Here is a 25590-nt window from a genome sequence, read left to right as displayed (position 1 = left end):
GATTTTGGTTATGGGGCTAGTCTGCAGCTTTTGATCTTATGGCCAGTTGTGGGGTGGGCTGGCTGCATGGTGTTATGTGACTGGAGTGGCAGTGAGACTAATGCCCAGGACTCCAAGGTTCTGGCCTGTGCTAGAAGCCTTCATTTGTTTTGTTTTTTACGATTTTATTTATTTAAGTAATCTCTACACCCAAGGTAGGGCTCCAGCCTACAACCCTGATATCAAAAGTGACATGCTCCACCTATAGAGCCAGCCAGGCGCCCTTTGAAGCCTTCATATTAAGGGGGCATGTCAAAGACTTAGATTTCCCGACGCTGGACGCCCAACTGACAGCCTGCCTTTGCTTTCCTTTTCCACATATTGGGGTCTCTTCGTATCTATAATACCATGGCCTCGGCTGACCTCAAATGATCACCAGGCAGCCAACTCTGGCACCATAGCCTGTGTCCACATGACGTCACCTCTATGGCCATTAAGTCATTCACCAAAGACATTGATCACGAAAGCGTGCCAACAGGGTAGGAGGAGCCCGCAATGATCAGTAGCGGTGATAGTATGTTAAGGGATTGGCTTCCGAGGACCTTCTAAGGTCGGACTCCTTGGGGCCTTTTTCTCTCATATTCACATCAGAACAAACCCCAAATGTATTAAGGACAAGAAGGGAAGCCTAAGAAGGAAGTTAACTGAGTTATCAGGCACATATTTAGTCACCTACACGTCCCCCCGCACCAACCCATCCTTAATTAGCCTAACCCAGGCGGTCCAATCCTGCCCTCCACAACTGCTGTCAACGGCTCAGGTCCCGCCCCCACACACACCGGACCAATGGCCGAGCCCGAAGCGAGTCCCCTGAGAGGGGCGGGAGCGAGTTCGGGCAATGGGCGGGGCCTCACTGAGGACCCCGGGCTGGGCGCCGCCGCCGGTTTGTCTACCCTTTCCCTCAGCCACCTCCTTTCAACCTTGTCCACCCGTCGGCGCGGCCTTTGGTGCAGCGGCGGCGGCTCCCGTTCCTGCCGCAGCTCTCTCCCCTCCTGCCCTCCCCACCAGATCCCTGAGTTCGCCCGTCATGGCTTTACTCACTGCGGCAGCCCGGCTCTTCGGAGCCAAGGTGAGCAACTCTGGGAGGGAGCGCGCGGCCCCAGGGTGGGGCTGAGGCGACTGCAGGCCCTCCAGCGCCGGGGTCTCCCTCCCCTACCCATACGCACCCCCGCGAGCCTTAAAGGGGCCCTGCGCTCGGCTGGCCGCCAGCCCCCTGTGGGGCTCTCAGGACCATGTGCTACGCTGGCCTTCTGCCCCTGGGGGTGAAGAGAGCGCTGCCCGCCCCCGGCGTGCGGTCTTGGGCGGGTGGAGAGCTCGGACCCTGCTGTCACCCGCGTGTCTAGGGTGGAAGAGCCCTGGGAAAAAGAGGAGCTGCCGGTGGAGAACATAGGTGTTGTGTTCCATTGGAGTTAGGGAAAGGGCCTGTTTGGAGGAGGGGGTGCGGGAGTAGGAGAAGTGGCAAGGGTGAACAGATGTGCTCACTGTCCCAGGACCAGAGCTGGAGCGGTGGCTAATTTCGGCTTCTGTTTCGTAGGGCAGGCCTTGTCGGTTCCTAAACTGCCTTTTTCTCCGACCAATTTCTGAAGCTTTTAGTGACCAAGCTTTAGCAGTTCCTGCTAGTGGAGTGGGACTCTGGTCCTTTTTGTCCTTGGGACTCTTGCACTTAGTCTTCATATAGGAGGAGCTTGGGTGGGGTGGAGCCCTTCTGTAAAATGTTCTGCATGATTATCACATATGATTGGAGAAAGAACCAGAAAGATTGTTCCTCCAAACCGCAGGCCAATAAGTGAAGATACTGGGCAGGATATAGTACTGCGAAAGTCACATGACCAACCCTACTACTTGCTCACTCAGGTTTAGCTATTGCTCTTAAGTCAACCCCGGAGAGTCCTCTCATTCTTTGAGGCCCTAATTTACTTGAATTCTGTTGCCTTTGGATCATAGGAATCTTGTTGCAGGTAATGGTGTTTTCAATTTCAAATTGCCAGTACTTTTGTCTCTGGGTAACTTAGCTCTTTAAATAGAGAAACTGCTGTGTAGAGGGGGAGTCCCAGTCCTCTAATCCAGGCAGGGACAGTCCCACAAGTGACCTTGACTTCTGCAAAGAATTTATACTTTCTCTTCTGCAGATTAAAGCTGCCAGCACCTGAAGGAAAGGAAAATCTTAGAATGGTTTTGCTGTGTGTTACCTTGCATGGTTGGCAGTTAAGGTGAAGCCTGTAGAATTACACTGGGGTTCTTCCAGGTACCCAGCAGCAAGGTGGAGACTGATCATTTGGGAGACACTTGTCTTACTTGACTGTTGCTTCTTCTGCTGCCAGGGAACAGGGTAAGGAAGCCTCTTGGGAAATGAAGCAAGTTCTAGATAGTGTTTTGGCAGAATAGGGGACACGACGCTATAATTAGCTCATTCCGGAGCTCCTAACCCGGACCAGATAGATAATCTAACCCTTCGGTGAATTTGAAAAAGCTTTTAGAATTTACCTTTTGAATATATTTTGTCTTTTAAGCCTCTGGGGGAAGCCCAGAAAGCTTTTGGGATGACAGCGCTACATAATTGTAGAATCATTATTGTTTTGTTTACTTTACTGTTAGGAATGAACCTAAGGATCCCAGAAACCTGTAACTTGGAAGCGGTTTGAAGTCTTTTGACCCTTAAAACTAGCAAAGCCCAAAAAACGCAGGAGTGGAAATTTCCTGAGATCTAAGTAGAATGACCAGGATACCAGGAAGCCTGTTCAGTTTGTCAGCATTGCTAGCACCTGCTTGAGGTTTCCAGATGTGCCTGCAGCTTAACTGGTACTCAGTTTTACTCTTGCTATTAAGGTAGGCTTTAAAAGGCAAAAATAAATAGTTTTCTGATCTGGGAGAACTCACCACCCTACCACTTTGATTCTCAAGGTCAGATGTAGTTTCACTTTTCTCAGAAGAGATTTTTTTTTAACCTTGCTGGGTGACACAAATGCCAGTCATTGTTGTTCCACCTTACCCACTTTAAGGTAATTTAATGAACACCTGAGTTGAAGAGCGACAAATTCAGAGCCTCCAGACTGTTTGACTTCTTGTTTACCCAGATGACTTTATACTAAGCAATGGCCTTAGTATCAGCTGTGGGTGCCTTAGCTTTATGATGTATTATCTTTTCACATGTGATCTGGGTCTGGATTTGGGTTGGGAGTTAGAGTATGGCCACCAATTCACTTCTGGACTCTTAACACCAGTGTGACTTAACAAATCCTAGTTACTTCTTGTACCATTGAGAATTGCTCCTCTAAGCTAGGATGTTCAATGACTTTGAGAAAATCAAGCCAAAAGTGTTTTTATGTTATTTCTAGACCTTTTCAAGAAGGTATCACTTAAATGAATACCCATTATTCCTTTACAGTAGACCTACACCACTGAACATCTGTATAAATCCTTGTCTGAAACTGGGTTCAACAAAACTAAGTCAGTTTTTTCTGTGAAATGTAAGTTAGGCTTACAGCCCAGAACTTTAATTTTTATATTTTTAACATTTTTTTAAGTTTATTTAAGTAATCTGTACACCCAGCATAGGGCTTGAACCCACAACCCCAAGATCAAGAGTCCCATGCTCTTCCAACTGAGCCAGCCAGGCGCCCTTTACAGCCGAGAACTTTAAAGGCAAGCACTCAAATCTGTGTGCCTTCACTTTGGTTACCAGCCTACCCAGAGTGATGTCAGTTCCTTGATGCTTACTAGATGGGCTAAAGATGAAAACAGAAAGTAAAGCCTCCTCGTGTGCTAATGGTGGGATGCCTGCATTTGTCCTTCCTAGTGGCCTTTAGATTGGTAACAGATGAATACGTGGGTGTGAGGAAGCAGTGAGGTGAGCAGTGCTAAAGTGGATCATTAGAAGGGAAGACTGGCATTCCTGTTTCTTAGAATCCAAGTGGGCAGAAGGTAGGAAGCCAGATGTGGATCTCTCTAAAACTACACTGTAATTCTTTTTGCCCTGTTTCAGTGCTTTATGTGATAAAGTTGAGTAGGGCATGAAATTTAAAGCAGTAGTGAAGCAAGCTAGCAGTAGGTCTTTCTGGCTATTTGACTGTCTTTCAGTTTTTCCCTCAACTGCCCAAATTCTTCTTTTTTTTTTTTTTTAAGATTTTGTTTTTAAACAATCTCTACACCCGACATGGGGCTCAAACTCATGACCCCAAGATCAAGAGTCACACACCCTCGACTGAGCCAGTGCTCCTGAACTACCCAGATTCTTTACGTCCCTGTATTTCGTTTATTTTTTTTTTAAGATTTTATTCATTTGAGAGAGAGTGCAGGGTGAGGGGCAGAGGGAGAAGCAGACTTCCCACTGAGCAAGGAGCCCGATGTGGGGCCTGATCCAGGGACTCCAGGATCATGACCCGAGCTGAAGGCAGATCCCCAACCAGCTGAGCCACCCAGGTGCCCCTGGGTCCCTGTATTTCTTTTAACACATTATCATTTTAAAAGTTCTTGGGGTGCCTGGGTGGCTCATTTGTTTTAAGCATGTGGCTCTTGATTTTGAGATCAAGCCCCGAGTTGGGCTTAGTGCTGGGCATAGAGCCTGCTTGAGATTCTGTCTGTCTCTCTCCTTCTGCCCCTCCCCACCCCGAAAGAAATGAAAAATATAAATAGGGGCACATGGGTGGCTCGGTCAGTTGAGTGTCTGCCTTCGACTCAGGTCATGATTCTGGGATCCCGGGAGCGAGCCCTGTGTTGGACTCCCTGCTCGGTCTGCTTCTCCCTCTGCCTCTCACCCGGCTCGTGCTCACTCTCTCACTCTTTCTGTCCCTCAAATAAATAAATAAATAATCTAAAATATATTTAAAAGAGAAAAAAATAATAAAAAGGTGAAAGTTCTATAAATGCACAGTGGGCATCATCACCTGGGTTTCTTGTTCACATTGCAAATTCATGAATCCTGTCTTCAGATTCTGATTCAGCAAAGGTGGGATGAGATCTGGAAACTTGTTTTTTTTTTTCCCCCAAGTACTTCTGTTGATTGATGATGCCTGGTGGTCCCCTTCTGTTGGGCCAGTAAAGCCACATGCAGGCCTTTTTATTTGCAACTTTATTGAATATATATATGAAATTTTTGAGTATTTGGGCTTTTTTTTTAGTTAGTGATTATTTTAAAAATGTACTTCAAAAGTGATTATTCTAAGCAATAGTTCATTTAGGCTATTTTCTCTAGGTTTATCTTCCTAGACCTTTTTTTCAAATGCCTTTAGAAAAGTTTCTCGGGATCCCTGGATGGCTCAGGTGGTTCCTGTCCGACTCAGGTCATGATCCCAGGGTCCTGGGATCGAGTACTGCTTTGGGCTCCTTGCTCAGTGAAGAGCCTGCTTCTCTGCCAGCTTCTCCTCCTGCTTGTACGCTCGCTCTCTTTGATAAATAAAATCTTTGGAAGGAAGGAAAGTTTAGAAAGTTTCTTATCAATTTTTGGACCAAAGTGTTAGGCACTAAAATTTGTAAGTACTCCTAGTGGAAGTGAGAACAGTTACTAGTTCCCCAGAAATTAGGACAGCAGATCCTATATACTTTATTCACTAGTGTACACGTAGTATGTGCAGAATAAGTAAGCGTTCAGAAAATATTTGTTAAAGAACTGTAAGGATTTCTGTTGAAAGCAAAATTAGGACTCTTGAGTCTTTTCTGAGGTCTTTGGTGGTCTTCCTTGGAGTGAATCTGTAGGGAAGAGTCTGTTAGAAAATGACAATTAGGGGCGCCTGGGTGGCACAGCGGTTAAGCGTCTGCCTTCAGCTCAGGGCGTGATCCTGGCGTTATGGGATCGAGCCCCACATCGGGCTCCTCCACTAGGAGCCTGCTTCTTCCTCTCCCACTCCCCCTGCTTGTGTTCCCTCTCTCGCTGGCTGTCTGTCTCTGTCAAATAAATAAATAAAATCTTAAAAAAAAAAAAAGAAAATGACAATTAGATAGAATTATTAAGGAAACTCCTGTCAGTATGAAGGGGGTCAATGTATGAAATCTGAAGATTACTGTGCTCTGGCTGTTAAGTGGCCTGACCAAGTAGTGCAGGCTGACTTCCAATATCACCATTGTGAAACACAAATGTTAGAAGGCTTTAGTTCTCTGACCTGGTTTTGGGGAGAGAGGAGCCTTTGTCTTATGCGTGTTCTTTTTCCCTTAATGCAAGTCGTTCCTTCTGCATTGGAAGCCTTTGCAGCACAAGATTTTTCCTACCAGTTATTAGTGCATTGTGTTTGCTTCATCAACTAAGCCAGTTTTGCTGGCTTGGCAAGCTCTGATATTTTTTTGATGAAGGACAAGGGCTCTATTAAAATCAGGAGCATTTCTCTCAGGCTTTTAATGTTGGAGCTCTTGGATATATTGCAGGACATGTTCTGTATGTGCCTGGGATGGAGGGTCAAATAAAATGGCTTTTCCCCTTTGGAGTAAAGGTCCAGGGTGTGGATCAATGATAATAGGCTAAGAGGAGTAAGAGGGAAAGAACCACTTTTTAAAGTGCTTATTCAAATAGGATTCTTTTGTTCCTAGAATTTTAGGGAAGAGAGAGTAGTTTCAGATGATTTTTGGTGATTCATCCAATACCCTATTCCAGAAATACCCTAAGTATTATAGGCAAGGCAAGTCTTTGGCATGGCAGAATTTCCTGCATTTACTATTTGTCCTTATCCTCTCTTGGTCCTTTAAGATAGTGGTTCTTTTAATTATATTGTTCTGTTCTAGCACATTTGAGAACTACAGTGCAGTTCATCAATAATAGCGAACTCACTAGGAGAGTTCTTGCAAGGGGTGGCAGCATTTGAGGTTTGAAGAAAGCCTCTTAGTGATTGTAATACCCCCACCCCCACCCTGCAGAGAATCCTGGCTGTCAAACACGTGAGCCAGGCCCTTGTTTTTGGAAGTAGCTCTCCCCATGAAAGAGCTGACCTATTGAATGAGGTGACTCTCTGATTCACCTGACAGCTGCTGTTCCAGTAGGGTGACTCTACACGTGGCATGCTACCAGAAGGCAAAAGTCTAGTTGCCACACCTCTGGGATTTAGGGGGAGGAGCTGGTAGGTGAAAGTTCTGGGATGACTCAGAGGTTTGTAATCTGCCTGTCCCATCAGTGAGTATAGTCTGAACGTACTATACAAAGCTATTCAGCAGGTTTCTTTGGCAGCTAGGAGGTAGATGAACTGAGGTGTGTAGCCTTGGTGTAAGAGTCCTCCAGTATCTCCTTTCTAGTCATTTGTTCTGGGTAGTTAAATTTGTTTCCTCTCCTTGAGACTCCTCCCCTTTTGATCGGGAGGCTCTTAAGGCCCTTAAAACGGAAATCAGGGCTTTATTTCCTGTTCTACAGGTAGAGGGAATTGCCCGTTCACCCCTTCCTCAGGCTTGACTGCCTCTTTCCCGGAATCCAACTCTAGGAGAGAGTAGTGACACTTGACATGGTAGGTAATAGGCCAACACTTTTCTAAGAAACACATATTTATTTATTGAACTCGCTTATGTAGAAGGCACTGTTCTAGATGCTTTCATGCAGATTATTTTGTACAGTCTACTTGTCTACCCCAAAATTGGCTTTATTATTATCCATTTAGAGACATGGAACCTGAGACTTAGAAGTTAGGTCATATAGCCAAGGTAACATGGCAAGATAGTGGCAGAGCCTGGATTTAACACTTGATCTTAATAACTATACATCCCAGGGTCTACATTCTACCCTTCTGTTCCCTTGCTTAACACTTTAAACTATGTATGTGTCTCAAACTTTATTGTTCATATGAATCACGTAGTGAGCTTCTTAAACTGTAGATTTGGATGCAGTAGGTCCGAGGTGAGGCCCAAGATTGTGTATTTCTTTTTTTCTTTTCTTAAGATTTTATTTATTTACTTGACAGAGAGCTAGAGAGCACAAGCAGGGGGAGAGGGAGAAGCAGGCTCCTTGCTGAGCAGGGAGCCCCAGGTGGGGCTCGATCCCAGGACACTGGGATCATGACCTGAGCTGAAGGCAGACACTTAACCGACGGAGCCACCCAGGTGCCCCAAGATTCTGAATTTCTTTTTTTTTTGTAAAGATTTTATTTATTCATTTGACAGAGAGAGAGACAGCCAGTGAGAGAGGGAACACAAGCAGGAGGAGTGGGAGAGAAAGAAGCAGGCTCCCAGCGGAAGAGCCTGACGTGGGGCTCGATCCCAGAACTCCAGGATCACGCCCTGAGCCGAAGGCAGACGCTTAACGACTGAGCCACCCAGGCGCCCCAAGATTCTGAATTTCTGACAAGCTCCAAGTAATGCTAATGCTGCTGGCTAGGCAGTCATATACTAAATAGCAAGGCTTTTGAGTACCTTTACATATGTCTTATTAGACTTATCAGACTTTGAGCTAAGTACCTTGAGTGTTGTTCTAAATATGGAGAAGGAAAGGGAAACAATACAGTTGACCCTTGAGCAACATAGTTTGAACTGTGCTGGTCCACTTATATGTGGATTTTTTACAGTATAGTACTGCAAATATATTTTCGTTTCTTTATGATTTTCTTAGTAACATTTTCTCTAGCTTTTTTGTAAGAATACAGTGTGTAGTCTATATATATACAAGATAGGTATGAATAGACTTTATATTATCAGTAAAGCTTCTGGTCAACAGTAGGCTATTAGTAGTTAAGTTTTGGGAGAGTCAAGAGTTATAACCAGATTTTTGACTGCATGGGGGGGGGGCACCGGTCTGCATCTGTAATTCCTATATTGTTCAAGAGTCAACTGTAGTTAGTTGTTTTGCTTTGGATGTCTGTTATTTAGTAATGGAGCTGGGCTAGAACCCAGATTTCTTTTCCAAATTCCAAGTTATGTGCTCTGTCTTCTACATTAGGTAAAATTGTCCTAACTTGAATTTTTCCTGTTCTGCGCTTTCGAGTGGTTATATCAATGAATTGCTGCCTTTAAAGTCCTTCTAATTTCTTCAGTCCTTCTTTTTCTTTTAAGCTGCAGGGTTAGCTAAAAACATGACTAATCCTGATGCTGAAGGGTGTGAGAAAATGGCCATACTGTTTAATTTTATATATTTATTATATAACAAATGCAGAGTATTTGCTTTAGGCCAGACGTCATTTTAAGAGCTTTGTAAGTCTTGACTTAATTAAATCCTCACAGCAATCCTTTGAAATAGATACTGATATTGTTCCCATTTTACAGATAAGGAAATGGAGGCATAGAAACATTAAATGACTTGGCTGGAATCACATAGGTAATAAGTGGCAGAAAGGGCAGTAGAAACAGAATATGCTAGCTTTAGTCTATAGCTCCATAGCCACACTATCCACAAACTGGTGTTGCTCTGCAAAGTGGAGATCTGGCTAAGAAGTGTTGCTGATGGAGATCAGGGACAGTTGAGGTCAGCCCTCTAAGTTACTCCTGAAGCCCCTCACATGAAATGGCAAAGATGCTCAGTGCAAAGGTAATGAAGACGTCACTGATGGTGGAAGTGGGGTGATAGTTCAGTTCTAAGTGTCTTTTCCTATGCATTCTTTTAAAGTAACATTCATATAAATAGATCTGAGAAATGACTATAATAAAGCAGCAGTCATGACCCATCTGATTCCTTTAAATGATGTCTCATTCTCACAGCCTTGTTAGGTGATCTGCCATTCTTTTCTTTCTGATTTCCTCTTTTTTGTTGTTTTTTGTTTGTTTGTTTTATCTTGAAGTAAAAGAAAAGGGCAGCTCATTAATTCTAGCAGTTCTCTCTCACAAGGAGGAAAGAAGCTATTTTTGTTTTGTTTTATGTTCATATTTGTGAAAGAAAAGGCCTCCAAGCTGAGGGAATTCCATTTTCGTCTATTTTTTTTTTTTAAGATTTTATTTATTTATTTGAGACAGAGAGAGAGCATGAGTAAGGGGAAGGGGCAGAGGTAGAGGGACAAGCAGACTGGGGAGTCTGGAACATCCATCTCAAGACCCTGGGATCATGACTTGAGCTAAAGGCAGATGCTTAACCAACTGAGCCACCCAGCCCCCCTAAATAAATAAAACTTTAAAAAAAATTTTTTTAACTCAACTTTGTAGAACAATTGTATCCTGTCATGTGTCTTTGACATCAATGTCTTTGTCATCATTAGAGCCTTTTTGAACTCTATGACAGAAATTCCCAAGGCATATCATCCTTTTAAGTTGTTTAAGGTATATGCTTTTTAAATCTGTGTGTATATCCAAAATTGCTTTTCCCTGAGGTCATTTCAGGCTAATTTCTTCCCAAGGCGTGATCCTGGTGTTGTGGGATTGAGCCCCACATCAGGCTCCTCCGCTATGAGCCTGCTTCTTCCTCTCCCACTCTCCCTGCTTGTGTTCCCTCTCTCGCTGGCTGTCTCTCTCTCTCTCTGTCGAATAAATAAATAAAAAATCTTTAAAAAAAAAAGTGGAAAAATGATCATTATGAAGAGATTTTTAACGTCTTTCTTCTCTCAGATGAGATGTTCCCCTGTAGCCTTTTTGGAAACCAAACCACCACAACAACCAACCACCCACAATTAAAAGGTCTGCTGCGGGGCTGATATAGTCTCTGGGAGGTGGCCCTTCTATAACAGGGGATCTGTGGGACCGTGGAGCATGGAATAGAACTTACTCGCATGTTTTCTCTTGTACCCTTTTTGGTGACTAGTAAGAAAAGGTAAAATTATTTCTTAGGTGCTAGGTCAAGTTCCCATTTACCCCATGTAGGGTGAAGAGACTAACGGCCTGTTTGTGCTACCTCCTTTTGCCCCAGTGGTCCTCAGTGAGGCAGAAGAGACTCTTTTGGAAGTTAATGAAAGAAGTTAAATTCAGGCCTGGTTAACAAGCTGAGGTAGTCCCCCTTTGCTTTAGGGACATAGTAGCTTACTTGGTACTCTCTGAATTTAGCTTTGAATTGTTTGTTTTTTTTTTTAAGATTGTATTTGTTTATTTGACAGAGAGACAGCCAGCGGGAGAGGGAACACAAGCAGGGGGAGTGGGAGAGGAAGAAGCAGGCTCCCAGCGGAGGAGCCCGATGTGGAGCTCGATCCCATAACGCCGGGTTCACACCCTGAGCCGAAAGCAGATGCTTAACGACTGAGCCACCCAGACACCCCTGAATTGATTATTTTTATTTATTTTTTATTTTTCTAATCTTTTTAGTTTTTAAGGATTTTATTTAGAGAGTGTGTGTGCGTGCACGTGGGAGAGGAGCAGGGGGAGGGAGCAGAGGGACAGACAGAATCTCAAGCGGTCTTCACACTCTTGATTTTGGCTAAGGTCATAATCTCAGGGTCATGGGATCAAGCTCTGCTTGGCTCCTCGCTTGGTGCAGAACCTGCTTAAGATTCTCCCTCCCTCTCCCTTTGCCCCTCCCCCTTCTCTAAAAAACAAAACAAAAAAAACACCTTTTTTTTTTTTTAAAGATTTTATTTATTTATTTGTCAGAATACAAGCAGGGGGAGCAGCAGGCAGAGCAGGCAGAGGGAAAAGCAGGCTCCCCGCTGAGCAGGGAGCCCCCATGCGGAACTTAATCCTGGGACCCTGGGATCATGACCTGAGCCAAAGGCAGACATTTAACCAACTGAGCCACCCAGGCATCCCCCTTTTCTGAAGGATCTCATCCCTTTTCAGTTCTCCCTGATGCCCCAACAGAAGGAGTACTAAATTCTAAAAAATCTCCAGCCTTACTGAACTCTCACTTTAGGCATGTAGTGTTTTGGGAGTTTACACAGTACTATTGCTTCAAATGATTTTCAGCACAATCCAACAGCAATGCAATAGTTACAAGAAAAGGTGTATCTGGCCTTTTGGCAAAGACAGGAAAGGCTTGGTCTTGCTCATGGATTAGTTTGTATGTGTATGTAATCTTTTTAGTTTGCAAAGTGCTTTCACATCATTGTAATTTAATTATCACAAGACAGCCTGTGAGATGTGTGGTGGGTATTTAACACCAGTTTTATAGATGAGGCTTACTTTGACTATCTCATTTTATCTTCAAAATAATCTTGTGCAGAAAAGTTAAATCTTGTCAAATTTATAGCTAGTTAGTATAATTGGTTGTCCTTTTCAAAGGCAGTGTAGAACTTTCTGTTGCTACTCAGCAATCTTCTCATAGAAAATAGCTTTTCTTTTGGGGAGAAAAACCTATCTCTAAACATAGAAAACATAGCCTAGCTACACTATTCATCTTTGTAGTGAAGAATAGGCTTGAATCTCAGACCTGTCTTTACGGTTCTCAAGTATATCTTTAAAAATTCCTTTAGTACAGTTGTGTAGGTGATAAACTCAGCTTTTGTTTATCTGAAATGTCCTTACTTCACCCCCTTCGTTAAGACTTTTTCCTCACCTGGATATACAACTTTAGCTTAATAATTATTTTCTGTCAGCACTTGAAAGGCAATTTTCCAGTTTTCTAGTTTCCCAGTGCTGTTGTTGAGTAGTCCGTCAGTTGTTACATTGTAGGTATTCTGTCTTCTCTGTGCTTTTTCCAGGAACCTTTGAAGTAGTGTGGTGAAAGGCTGCCTCTGCCTGTGGGCTCTCTAGGCTGGAGAGGTTGAAGTACTGCCAAAAGACTAGGTGCTGGAGAGATCTTACCAGCAGGGTTAAGTAGTTGATCAGTTTCCTCTTTTGCTTTTCTGAGGGCCACTGAGAACTATTGACGGCTAGATTGGGATGGCCTGGGTACTCTAACAGCTGCCTCTCTGACCTTTTCTGTGCCTAACAAAACCCAGCCCGGAAACCCAGGTGATGGGAAAGAGCCTCTCCTCAGGGAATGCTACTAAAGCTATTGGATGCAAGACGCAGAGTGAAATCTGCAATTGCCTCCAGACTGGGAACTCCTTCAGAGCTGTTCAGGGCCTTTTACAGTTTTTTTATGTCAGACTGTCCTTGGAGGCTAAGGTGGAGAGAAAGAGGATGAGTCACTATTACTCCTTCTTGTTAATATATAGGAGGGAAGAGTAACTGTTGCATAAGGTTTTGTGTTTTCTTTTCAGAATGCATCTTGTCTTCTTCTTGCTGCTCGGCATGCCAGTGCTTCCTCTACGGTAAGGTTTGGAAAAGAGGACTGAGAATCACTGAGGCAGTCTGACCCTAGGATGGTTGGGTGGGGAGCAGCAGTTGGTTACTACCTGGCCTCTCATCGTTATCCTAAGTAACTCTGAGAGGTGTCCATTGTTATTGTTGTTATAGCTATTAGTATTACTACTATTTTAAGAAATAATTTATTCAGTGGTGTAGTGAGATCGGAATATGAAATATTTTTGCCTAATGTTTTTAAGTTGTATAAAATAGGCATCACATAAAATTTTCCATTTTAAGCGTCTTTAAGTGTGTAGTTTAGTGACAGTAAGCGCATTCACATCGTTGTACAGCAGTCACCGCTGTCCATCTCCAGAACTTTCTCATCTTCCCAAACTGAAATTCTGTACCTACTAAATAATAAACTCTCCACTCCCTTCCCTCTCTGCCTAATTCTTTACCTCATCTCTGCAGAGCATCTGTCCAGATTTCTCTGGCAGAGAGAGCCAAATTCTAAAAAGCAGTCTCAATATACCTACTTTGTCGGAAAAATCTAATCAACATTTTGACCATCACTTAACCTCTCTACTTCTCTTGTTAGAATTTGAAAGACATATTGGCCGATCTGATACCTAAGGAGCAGGCCAGAATAAAGACTTTCAGGCAGCAACATGGGAAGACGGTGGTGGGCCAAATCACTGTGGACATGGTAAGATTATGGGGTTTTGGCTGGAAAAAGTAGCTGGAAAAACAAAAGTACCATTCTCTTCACAGACTATTCAGAAGCATCCTGTCCCATACATGGAAATATTGGTGCTTATGATGTTCATTAGAAATTAGACTGTTTTTTTTTCTGTGAATTTAATAGTTCAGCCTAACCTAATTTACCTATGGGAGGGATGAATGAAGTTTCTATTCTTCTTCCCAACACCTGAGCTTTTGGGGCCAGGACTGTTAGAATTAATGCTGTGCTGGTCATCCATTTATACCACAGCTCTAGCAGGCCATCTAGAACAGTTTTAGGATGGCTGCTTCTCCAGCCTGAAGAGTCTGAGCAGCTCAAATAATTCTACAGCAGTGTTTAGCCTTTGGTCTTCTATCTCCTTTCCCTGTTGTAGATCCCGTTCTTTCTTTTTTTCCCTTAAGATTTTACTTATGTATTTGACAGACAACACAAGCGGGGGGGGGGGGGGGGGGTGTCAGGCAGAGGGAGAGGGAGAAGCAGGCTCCCCACTGAGTAGAGAGCCTGAAGTGGGGCTCAGTCCCAGGACTCTGGGATCATGACCTGAGCCGAAGGCAGTGGCCTTCGTCTGAGCCACCCAGGCGCCCCTGTAGATCCCATTCTCTTGACTTTGGTTGGTGGAAATGAGGGTGTAAGAGTGGGTAGAAGAAAAAATAAAATACAAGAGGGGCGCCTGGGTGGCTCAGTTGGTTGAGTGTCTACCTTTGGCTCGGGTCGTGGTCCCGGGGTCCTGGGCTCGAGCCCCACATCGGGCTTCCCTCCTCGGCGGGGAGCCTGCTTCTCCCTCTCCCTCTGCCTGCTGCTCCCCCTACTTGCTCTCTCCCTCTCTGTCAAATAATAAAATCTTTAAAAAAATAAAATAAAATACCAGAAGAAAAGGAAGCAAACAGACGCAGACACATTAAATAAAGATAGCGATTTTTCAACTTAAAAATTTCATTTCCAATGTTAGCAGGCTTTCTTACAAAGTTTTAAGTTTCCTCCTCAGAAATCTTCCCACAAATGACGTCTTGCAAGTCAGAGAATGTATTTCCTCTCTCAGATCCCATGAAACACTAACAAGCTCTAGCCTGAATTATTCTGACTACTGGTTACATCCTGTCTTTCTTTAGATGTACGGTGGCATGAGAGGCATGAAGGGATTGGTATATGAAACATCAGTTCTTGATCCTGATGAGGTAAGAGACCCTCACGTCAGTACTAATAATCACTGAGTTTACTGACTGTTGTGCACACCATGGATGAGACTGGTGAGGGTAAGGGAAACAAAGCATCTGCCTTCGTGTTTTGGAAGATGGAAAATAGGTACATATGGAAAAACTGACGAACAAGTCTACATTTTCAGTATATCAACAAGTAAAACTAAAAGTACCAAACAGAATTATGTGAAGATTTAAGCTTTAAAAATTCTTTTTTTTTTTTTTTAAGCTTTAGAAATTCTAACTTGTTAAAAGGTGTGATAAGAGTGAGAGTAGTCAATTATGTAACTTCCAGGCTGATAAATTTAAGATTTGCACCTCTTACTCTTTTCCATCAAGGGCATCCGTTTCCGAGGCTACAGTATCCCTGAATGCCAGAAACTGCTGCCCAAGGCTAAAGGGGGTGAAGAACCCCTGCCAGAGGGCTTATTTTGGTTGCTGGTAACTGGACAAATCCCAACAGAGGAACAGGTAAAGCAGGATATTAGCCCTTCTCATTCTCCTCCTCCTTTGCCTTTCTCTAATCTCAGACACTTAATCCTGATCTGGCTCTGGGTGGTAGTTTATAGTGATGTGTAGTGAGGGGAAGGAATCAGAGCAGAGTTCTGCTGTATAAGTGGCCTGGGTTGAATTCTCTTGGATTTTCTTTACTCTGTTGTCACTGTCTTTTTATTTCTCTTCTTTTCCCTTGCCTAGTGTTCTGAGCAATGTTTCCCTTTCCACAGGTGTCTTGGCTCTCAAAAGAATGGGCAAAGAGGGCAGCTCTACCTTCCCATGTGGTCACCATGCTGGACAACTTTCCCACCAATCTACACCCCATGTCTCAGCTCAGTGCAGCCATTACAGCCCTCAACAGTGAAAGTAACTTTGCCCGAGCATATGCAGAGGGTATCAACCGAACCAAGTATTGGGAGGTAGGAAATTTTGATGCAATGATTGACGTGTGGTGGGGATTCAAAGGACTTGAGTGTGAAGGAAGAAAAAGGAATGTAGAATCTTCAGAAGAATGGCTTCTCTGAGTTATGCCAGAAGCTCATTTAACAAATTTTTATTTTAGGCTTGCTTTCTTTCAGTCCTTGGGATTACATAGATAAATGGAACATGCTTTCTATCACCAAGGTTATTGGTTTGGTTAGGGTGATATACATGTAAAAAATTGCAATTCAGTAATCTTGCTGTAATAGAGGTATTACACAGGGCTGTTGGAACATTGGAAAGGATGTGACTTAACTGCAGGGTCCCTGGGGAAGATTTCGCAGAGTAGTCTTACCCTAGCCCCAGAAAGTCCCTTCTTCTTGTTCTTCAAATAAAGAGAACCTTGAGATGTTAGGTGAATGGCAGCTAAGGCAGTTCTAGAGTCTAGGAGGACTAATGCCAGTGAGCCACTGTTCTGTACTGTCCGGCTCAAGGTACCTCTCAGAGGCAGAGGGATGGTTGGTGTCCTGGAAGTAGGATCCAGACACAAACGAGCTTTATTTTCTGAAAATGAAATGTGACCCTAATAGCTTGAACTGGTCAGAGTATGTAAAGACTATTGTGCCTTGTCCCAGTGCATAGTACATAATTCCTTTCATCCTCTTTCCAGTACTTACAAGACACTGGGTAAAGGACAAGTTATCTGGCTAGGTTTACAGCAGGACATCTCATTTTCTTTTCTTGTTTGGAGACAGATAATATGGGAACAGAATGGTTTCGTTTTGTAAAGCAAGTACGCTAGATGATTTGACCAGGAGAGAGCCCCCCCAGAGTTCACCTGATGCATGGCACAGAAGAGCATGCGTAGCCCACTGGGCTGATGCAATCCTCTTGGGGTTTTGGCAAATCCTGCTTCATTTGGTTGGTGAATATTTACTCAGTGCCAACTGTGTATAAAGAATTGTGTTTGCTCTCGGGGGAGAGTGAGTTTGAAATTAGTCTGGTTGGCATTGAGAAGGAAGGTATAGGAATGATAGAAAATATACACATTCACAAGCACTTGAAGCATATATAAAGCCATACATGAGCAGGTTCAGAAGTTTGTATAATCTGAATCTGTTGCTTTCCATTTTCTTTTTTAAATGCTATTCAAGCAGTTCTTACTTGTGTGGGTCACCCTGACAGAAAAGGTGAAATTGAGATCAGCAGTTCTCCTATTTTAAAACTTCTCTTTTAGAAATTGACCACTCAGATGTGCCCGTTACTGCTTACAGTGCTGTTGTCTTGACTGTCACAAGAGGGGGAGAAAACAGCTGCTTCATGCTTTACAATAGATGCCTATAAGGTATTTCCGAGGCATCCAAACATGCTTCATTGCTGCATACTATCCTTTATCGAATCGTTAAAATGAATCTTGTTTCAACGTATAGTCATTGATTGTCTTGCCATTACCTGTTCGTGAGATGTCATGTGAGTGTGGTTGTCTTGAGGTGAATGTGTTGTATATATTCCAGGACGTTGCCGATCTTTTGGAGAGTATTATATAAGCAGTACTGATGTATTTGTCAGCCTTAGGCTGTGTGTCTGATAAGTTGACACGGCACAAATATTAGCACCAGTAATTGCTTTAGTTTGGTAGAACTTCATGCTCTTTTGCTGTTACACCTTGTATCTCTCTCAAAGGCCAGACACACTCTTTCCTTGGTTAATTTAACCATAGGCTTCTTAAGTAGAAATGCATGACATCATTAGGCTGGTTATTTCTGTTTACAAATCTATGTTGAGGCGTTTATGTATGACCTGAGTTGTTACTAGAGCCATCAGTTCATACTGTTTTTTTTACATATACCTCAAGAGGATGATCTGCATGCAACATTTCTTCCGTAACAGAGATACATAGTATAATCTATTGAGTTGAAGAAGTTAGGTCTGTTGTTGAATGACCTCACTTCACTCATGACCAAGAGATTGCTATGATGCAACCAGCTGTGTAATTGTGAAATAGCCTTAAGATGTTGAATTCAGTAAAATTTGCTAAGTAGCTGAGAGATCAGGTTTTGCTGATAATGCCACCTTTGTAAAGCCAATGAACGGTATACATATGTTTTGAATTTTTTATAATAAAATCATCATCCAAACACCTGAAAACTCTTGAAAACATGCCACATATTATGCTTAAATGCTTTATAATCATTATCTGATTTAATCCTCAGAGCAACCCTATGAGGTAGATGTTACTTGTTATTCTCATTTTACTGAATGGGAAAACTGAGGACTAGAGAAGTAGCTTGCCCGAGGTCATGCAGCTAATAAGTGATAGAGACCAGATTCAGACTTGAGTTTCTTTCCCCCAAGGGGCTCTTCGCCATTAATACTAGCTTTCTTTTTTTTCTGTGTCTCCTTAATAATGATTGAAAGCTAACTACCTGGCCAGGATTTTACTAATAGAGATGCTGGCTCACGTTGGTGATTACAATCAGCTTTGTAACCTTTATTCCAGATAATTGTGACGTTGGCATGTCTTAATTGTCTTTTTATTTCCAAGGCTTTATCGATGAAGAATGTGTTGGTACAAATAGCTAATAGCACCTCATTCTTAGCTTATTAAAGAAGAAATAGCAGGAGTTCTCTGTCAGATTTTGTTTTGTTTTGATCTCTTCTTAACTATACAGCATTGACCATGACAAAAAGCAGGGTAAGGATCCCACATTGTCACACCTGGTCTGATACATGTTGATTTATAAACTTCATTCTCCGTAGTGGAAATTGACACGATCTCCTTGATGTGTTTTCTTTTTGATGCGGCCATTCATACTTTCCAGATAGTTTTGCAAGTTAGTATATATTCCATAGATAACAGTTTATCTAGCCCAGGATCCTGTTCTTTGCATTATTAATAAGCTAATCAATCTGGGTCTCTTAGAACTGCATATACTTGATGCAGGCTTCTGGAAGTAACCTACTTCCTTGGGGGATATAAAGGAAGTGTACTTAGTAGTATGATTGTCATGTAAGTAATCTCTTGAGAACCTGAAAGTGTTAGGCTGTGTCTTGCTTCAAGTAGCTTTTTAATTTTGGCAGTATTCTTATTGAATCCAGTGGCATTGACAAAATTCACTGTTTGATACTTTTTAAAAGTTGTTTTAAAAAGGAAAACAGTACCTAAACCCTGTCTTCTCCCTAAGGAACTTAAAATCCCTTTGAGAAGATAAAATTGAGACATAAGAGTTGAGCAAGCTATTAATATCACAGGCAACTAGATTATATGTTTCTCTTTTTTAAAAAGATTTCATTTTTAACTAATCTCTACACCCAATGTGGGGCTCAAACTTACAACCCCAAGATCAAGAGTCTCATGCTCTACCAACTGTGTTTCTCTTTTTTTCTTTTTCTATATTTCTCTTAACAAATGAGCACAACGCTATTTATCAGGTAGTCTCTTCTGTTTTAAGTTTAAATTCCAGTTAACATACAGTGTAATATTAATTGTTGGAGAGGATGTGGAGAAAGGGGATCCCTCCTACATTGTTGGTGGGAATGCAAGTTGGTACAGCCACTCTGGAAAACAGTGTGGAGGTCCCTTAAAAAGTTAAAAATTGAGCTACCCTATGATCCAGCCATTGCACTACTGGGTGTTTACCCCAAAGATACAGACGTAGTGAAGAGAAGGGCCATATGCACCCCAATGTTCATAGCAGCAATGTCCACAATAGCTAAATCGTGGAAGGAGCCGAGATGCCCTTCAACAGATGACTGGATTAAGAAGTTGTGGTCCATATATACAATGGAATATTACTCAGCTATCAGAAAGAACGAGTTCTCAACATTTGCTACAACATGGACGGCACTGGAGGAGATAATGCTAAGTGAAATAAGTCAAGCAGAGAAAGACAACTATCATATGATTTCTCTCATCTATGGAACATAAGAACTAGGATGATCGGTAGGGGAAGAAAGGGATAAAGAAAGGGGGGGTAATCAGAAGGGGGAATGAAACATGAGAGACTATGGACTATGAGAAACAAACTGAGGACTTCAGAGGGGAGGGGGGTGGGGGAATGGGATAGACCGGTGATGGGTAGTAAGGAGGGCACGTATTGCATGGTGCACTGGGTGTTATACACAACTAATGAATCATCGAGCCTTACATCGGAAACCGGGGATGTACTGTATGATGACTAACATAATATAATAAAAAATCATTAAAAAAAAAAAAAAACATACAGTGTAATATTAGTTTCCGATTACAGTACAGTGGTTCAATACTTCCATACGTCACTGTGTGCTCATTCGGGTAGTCTTCCTAAAGAAAAATTGAATCTGAATCTACTCAAGCCTTTAGATCGAACTCTCAGTTTGTAGGAAATACAGTAGACAGAGAAACACATTTAATGATATCACAGGTATATAAGCAGCAAAATCTAAACTGGGAAATTCTCTAGAATTGTGTGATCCGATTTTCCACGAATGAATTGCGAAGTTAAAAGAAAGAGAGAGCGAGCACAAGAGGGAGCTTAACATTGATTAAAAGAGACTTCAGAGACATATGAGATGATTGCAATGTGGGCTGTTTTCAGTCCTGAATCAAACAAATGAGGTGGGGGGCTTTATGATCAGGGAAATTTGAATACTGAGTAGATATTTAATGATATTGAGGATTTAATTTTTTCCTGTGGGATAATGGTTTTGTGATTTTTATTTATCAATAGCTTTTATCTTTTAGAGATATATGCTTAAATATTTATACGTTGGAATATATAATGTCTGGAATTCACTAACAGTAATTTGGGAGGGGAAAGTAAGGGTGTGATGAAACAGGAGTGTCCGTGAGTTGATTGTTTAAGCTACATGATGCTTATAGCCAAGTGGGTAACTTTGGGCCAGTTACTTGACCTGGCCAAGCCCCAGTTTCTTCATTTATAAAATGAGGGATAGGGGCGCCTGGGTGCCTCAGTCGTTAGGCATCTGCCTTCGGCTCGAGTCATGATCCCAGGGTGCTGGGATCGAGCCCTGCGTCGGGCTCCCTGCTCAGCCGGGAGCCTGCTTCTCCCTCTCCCACTTGCCCTGCTTGTGTTCCCTCTCTCGCTGTCTTTCTCTGTCAAATAAATAAATAAAATCTAAAAAATAAATAAATAAATAAATAAATAAATAAATAAATGCTGTATTACCTTACAGGACTATTGTGGGAAAAGAAAAAAAAATGCAGATAACCTGTCATAGTGCCTGTTACATAGTTAAGTGCTTAAAAAATGGAAGCCTTTGTTATTAATTAACAATTGAATGCCAGTCTTTGACCCTTGGCATATATGGTGAATTTTCTTTGAAAGATGGAACATAGAATTAATAGTTAAAACCTGGTGTCTTAGCACATTCATTGGGTCATGTACTGGGAAAGATCATGATTAAACATAAAAGTCTTCAAAATCTGACTTTGGGGGCGTCTAGGTAACTTAGTTGGTTAAGCATCTGACTCTTGATTTTGGCTCAGGTGTCATGAGGTAGACCCCTGCATGGGATTCCGTGCTCAGTGGAGAGTCTGCTTGAGATTCTCTCCCCTCTCCTTTTGCCTCTTCCCCCCCCAATAAATAAATAAATCTTTTTTAAAAATCTGACTTCTGCATTTAACTGAATGCTCTGAGCTTTAGTTCCCTCATCTTTAAAATAGAGGTCATTATGTAATTCGTTGAGTGGTAAAAATTGGAAATAAATAAATAAAATCTTTAAAAAAAATAAATAAAATCTTTAAAAAAATTATTTGACATAGAGAGAGAGGGAGCACAAGGACGGGAAGCAGCAGAGGGAGAGGGAGAAGCACGCTCTCCGCTGAGCAGGGAGCCCAGGACTCTGGAATCATGACCTGAGTTGAAGGCAGACACTTAACCGATTGAGCCCCCCAGGCGCCCCGGAAATAATGTTTTAATACACACAAGATATACATGAGATATTATGTGTGAATCACTTAGTGCAGAGCCTGGGTCATAAAATTATTGAGTTAAACAGTTATTGTTGACCTCCCTATATAACCACTGAGCATAAAACCATCAACCAAGTAGCCCAATCCCTGGAGGACAAACAGCATCCTTGCCTAATTCTTTTTTGTTGATAAATCGTTTTCTTTTTTTTCCCATTTCCTCCTCTCATCAGTTGATTTACGAAGATTGTATGGATCTGATCGCAAAGCTACCTTGTGTTGCAGCAAAGATCTACCGGAATCTCTACCGGGAGGGCAGCAGTATTGGGGCTATTGACTCTAAGCTGGACTGGTCCCACAATTTCACCAACATGTTAGGCTATACCGATGCTCAGTTCACCGAGCTCATGCGCTTGTACCTCACCATCCACAGGTAAGCTAGACGCAGAACCGTAGCCCCCAGATGGCCGCTTGGCAGGGAATTGTAAGAAAAGCTCCTTAACAGTCTCATCTTCTGGGAACAGGTGGTAGGCAACACGGAGATGGAAACATGGCATAAGGGATCACACAGGGCAAGAAAGGAGTCTAGTCAAGGAAGTCTAGAGGTGTGCGGAAACTAACCGCAATCATATGAAGAAGAAAGTAATGCTTCTAAGAAACTGGGGAGAGGTACTAGTTGGTCACAGTAGGTGATCTTTCAGCTTTCCAGGAGCTCCCTCTTCTGGCCATTGCTATTAAAGCTGGAGTGAGAGTCTGGAAGCTTGGCACACAGGCATCATCAACCAGTGACCTCTCCAGCCCTGTGGATTAGGAAACAAAGGCTGGTAGTGAGATTGGGACATCTCTTACCAGAGCTTTTCTCCTTTCTCATTTCCCCCACAGTGACCATGAGGGAGGCAATGTAAGTGCCCATACCAGCCACCTGGTGGGCAGTACCCTTTCAGACCCCTACCTGTCCTTTGCAGCAGCCATGAACGGGCTAGCAGGGCCCCTGCATGGTTTGGCAAACCAGGTAAGACTCTTCCTTTTCTTTTCCTGCTCCATGTTTTTCTTACTCCCACGCTTTTCTTCTGATTTTGGCATTCTCTGCTGGCATATGTGTTGATACTGTCTTACTCCCCAAACCTTACCCATAGGAAGTACTTGTTTGGTTGACACAACTACAGAAAGAAGTTGGCAAAGATGTGTCAGATGAGAAGTTACGAGACTACATATGGAACACACTGAACTCAGGACGGGTAAGCAGAGATGCTTAACAGCTAGGAAAGAAGCCAAGACCCAAATTGTGCAATTTGGAAGAATTGAGAATAGAATAAAAGAGGTCCCCTAAGTCAGAGAAGACTTTTCCCCCCATATTTGTCTATCCTGAAGAATTTAAAAAGACAGGAACTTCTACTTGAGAATACAACTGGCTCTTTTACCCTCATTCTTTGCAGGTTGTCCCAGGCTATGGCCATGCGGTACTAAGGAAGACAGATCCACGATATACCTGTCAGCGAGAGTTTGCTCTGAAACACCTGCCTCATGACTCCATGTTTAAGCTGGTTGCTCAACTGTACAAGATTGTGCCCAATGTCCTGTTAGAGCAGGGCAAGGCCAAGAATCCGTGGCCCAATGTAGATGCTCACAGTGGGGTGCTGCTCCAGGTGAGTCTTCCCTTCCCTGCTTTCCCTTGAATTTGTGCCAAACCCATGTTCGCTGCCATGCAGAAAGTCACCTTCCTAGTCAGAGCAAGGACTCATGCCTCCTTCCTTATCCCTTTGATAAAGTTGCCTATGGCGGAGGGCAGGTGCAGGCAGGAGGAAAGGAGTGTTCTCTTTTCAGAATCCCAGTTACTGTACTTTTCCTAGTGTCATTTCTATTTAAGGCTGACTCGGTTAAGGTTTCTGTCACCCTGGACTTGTGCGTGCCATTACCTCGGGGCGTTTAACAAAACTTTTTTCTCTTTTATCTTACAGTACTACGGCATGACAGAGATGAATTACTACACAGTCCTGTTTGGGGTGTCACGGGCACTGGGTGTACTGGCACAGCTCATCTGGAGCCGAGCCCTAGGCTTTCCACTAGAGAGGCCCAAGTCCATGAGCACGGATGGTCTGATGAAGTTTGTGGACTCTAAGTCAGGGTAAAACTGAAGACTGGGGGAAACTACCAGAAAGTGAGGGAGCTTTAAAAAAAAGTATAATTTTGTTTTGTTTCAGGGGGCTTTTTAAGACTTAAGATTAAATTGTATCTGAGGCACTGATAATAAGTTTGAGGTTAAAATATAAATTAAGACTTTAAAAGATAAAAAGTAACCCTTTCTTCCCCAACCAGTTCCTTTTTCCTGCCTGGTGAGTTGCCCATCAACTGTAGGGTGACCAGGACTAGTGCATGTGGTATGGGTTAGGTTTGGGCCTCCCACCATCTCTAGAGTGAGAATCTGGCTCTCCTTTGCCTCAGTCAAAGCTGTTTGCAGAGAATCTGTAGTCACTTCAGAGCTTTTGGTTCTACTCTCTCCAGCCCTTCATAGGCCAGCAAATCAGGATTCTGCCTCTTCTGTTTCCATAGGAATCATGTTGGATTGTCAGCTTTATCAAGCCCCATTGCCCTCTCCCGTGCACACAGACACTTCCTAGCAAGACCTGTAGTTAGTTGGACATCTTTGGCATTTTTTTTATGCTACCAGGTGACCATAAATGCCATGGCATTTGTTGTGACTGGCACCCAGTGTTCGATTTTTTTAAATTATCCTATGAAAATTAAGATCTGGAGTGTCCTTTTCCCCACTACTTTAATACTCCCCTCCTTGCAGATTTTCTATACCTACTGCACCTCAAGCTGAGGGTGCTGTGGACCTCCCCTTCTTGGTCCTCACTAGAGACCTCTTTCAGCAGGTTGTATATGCCACTGTCTAAGCTGTGGTCCTTCCCAGTCATTTGGCTTTTTCAGTGCTTAACATGAACTGAGTTTTCACTTCTGTGGAACATAAACCACTACCCTCTGACTTCTTTCCCCCTTTATTTTAATATGCCATGGGCCATCAAATAAGGACTTGGGAATGACCAGCATGGTATCTTCATAGTCTGGTTCCAGGGATATGGGTACTTCTTTCTGAGCAGGGAAATTATTTAAGATTGAATGTGGTTTCCTTTGAATATCAGGTCCTGGGGCTGAGAACATTAAAAATAGTAGGCCTCCCTCCTCTTTCCCTGCTACAAGGAAATATCCCTTTATTTATCAAGGTCCTTATCCAGCCCCTTCGCCAAGAGCTCACAGTACAGTGTTTGTTTTTTAGAAGCCCCATTTGCACAGGTTTTCAGTGACTCAGAATGCTCTACTGCCTTTTCTTTAAGAAAGGATTGAAATACACTCCTCCTGTGCCCCTTCCTTCCCTTGCAACTCCTGCCTGTGTTTGTGTGGACCCCTAATCCCAGAACCACGCTGAGATGGACACACTGTCTGTAAACCCCTGGGTAACTGTCAAGTCATGATCCAGACTTCAGGTTGTTCTGTATAAAATGCAAAATAAATGTTTTTATTAACAATGCTTGAGCCTGCTATCAAATAAGGCCTGGAAGAATCTCTGTTATAAGGTAAGGAATCTGGCTAGCAAGATCCTGGACAAAGTGGGTTCTAAGTTATGCTGCACATCCCTTTATCGTTAGGTGGGTTTGACATTCATTTACCCTAATAAGACAGGGTCTCTATGAAATTTCCAAAGGAGAGTTCTGTTTTTCCTCAGTGTTAGAAGTCCTTGACCTTTAGCTCCCCCATCCTTCCTAATTTTGTTGGAAGATAGAACACTCAAGGACCATAGCTGAGAC

General features: G+C 42.8%; 1 protein-coding gene across 1 annotated transcript; it reads left to right on the top strand.

The window, feature by feature from the left end:
- The first annotated feature begins 869 nt into the window (after positions 1–869).
- On the top strand, positions 870–25313 carry CS (citrate synthase). Its single transcript, XM_040637129.1, has 11 exons — positions 870–1108; positions 12993–13043; positions 13619–13726; positions 14872–14937; positions 15298–15429; positions 15684–15872; positions 22018–22217; positions 22667–22796; positions 22921–23022; positions 23221–23430; positions 23743–25313. Exons 1-11 carry the CDS (start codon positions 878–880, stop codon positions 23911–23913), a joined length of 1590 nt encoding a protein of 529 aa, XP_040493063.1. The 5' UTR covers positions 870–877; the 3' UTR covers positions 23914–25313.
- Positions 25314–25590: the final 277 nt, after the last annotated feature.

Source organism: Ursus maritimus, unplaced genomic scaffold (genome assembly GCF_017311325.1).
Source record: "Ursus maritimus isolate PB19 unplaced genomic scaffold, ASM1731132v1 scaffold_21, whole genome shotgun sequence".
Classification (NCBI taxonomy): domain Eukaryota; kingdom Metazoa; phylum Chordata; class Mammalia; order Carnivora; family Ursidae; genus Ursus; species Ursus maritimus.
This window is presented reverse-complemented; position numbering and strand designations above follow the sequence as displayed.

Excerpts from the sequence above, each read along its gene's own strand:
- CS (XM_040637129.1), top strand. The coding sequence starts at position 878 with ATGGGCGGGGCCTCACTGAGGACCCCGGGCTGGGCGCCGCCGCCGGTT. Across the intron at positions 15,873-22,017 it reads ACCGAACCAAGTATTGGGAG|TTGATTTACGAAGATTGTAT; the intron begins GTAGGAAATTTT and ends TCCTCTCATCAG. Across the intron at positions 22,218-22,666 it reads TTGTACCTCACCATCCACAG|TGACCATGAGGGAGGCAATG; the intron begins GTAAGCTAGACG and ends TTTCCCCCACAG.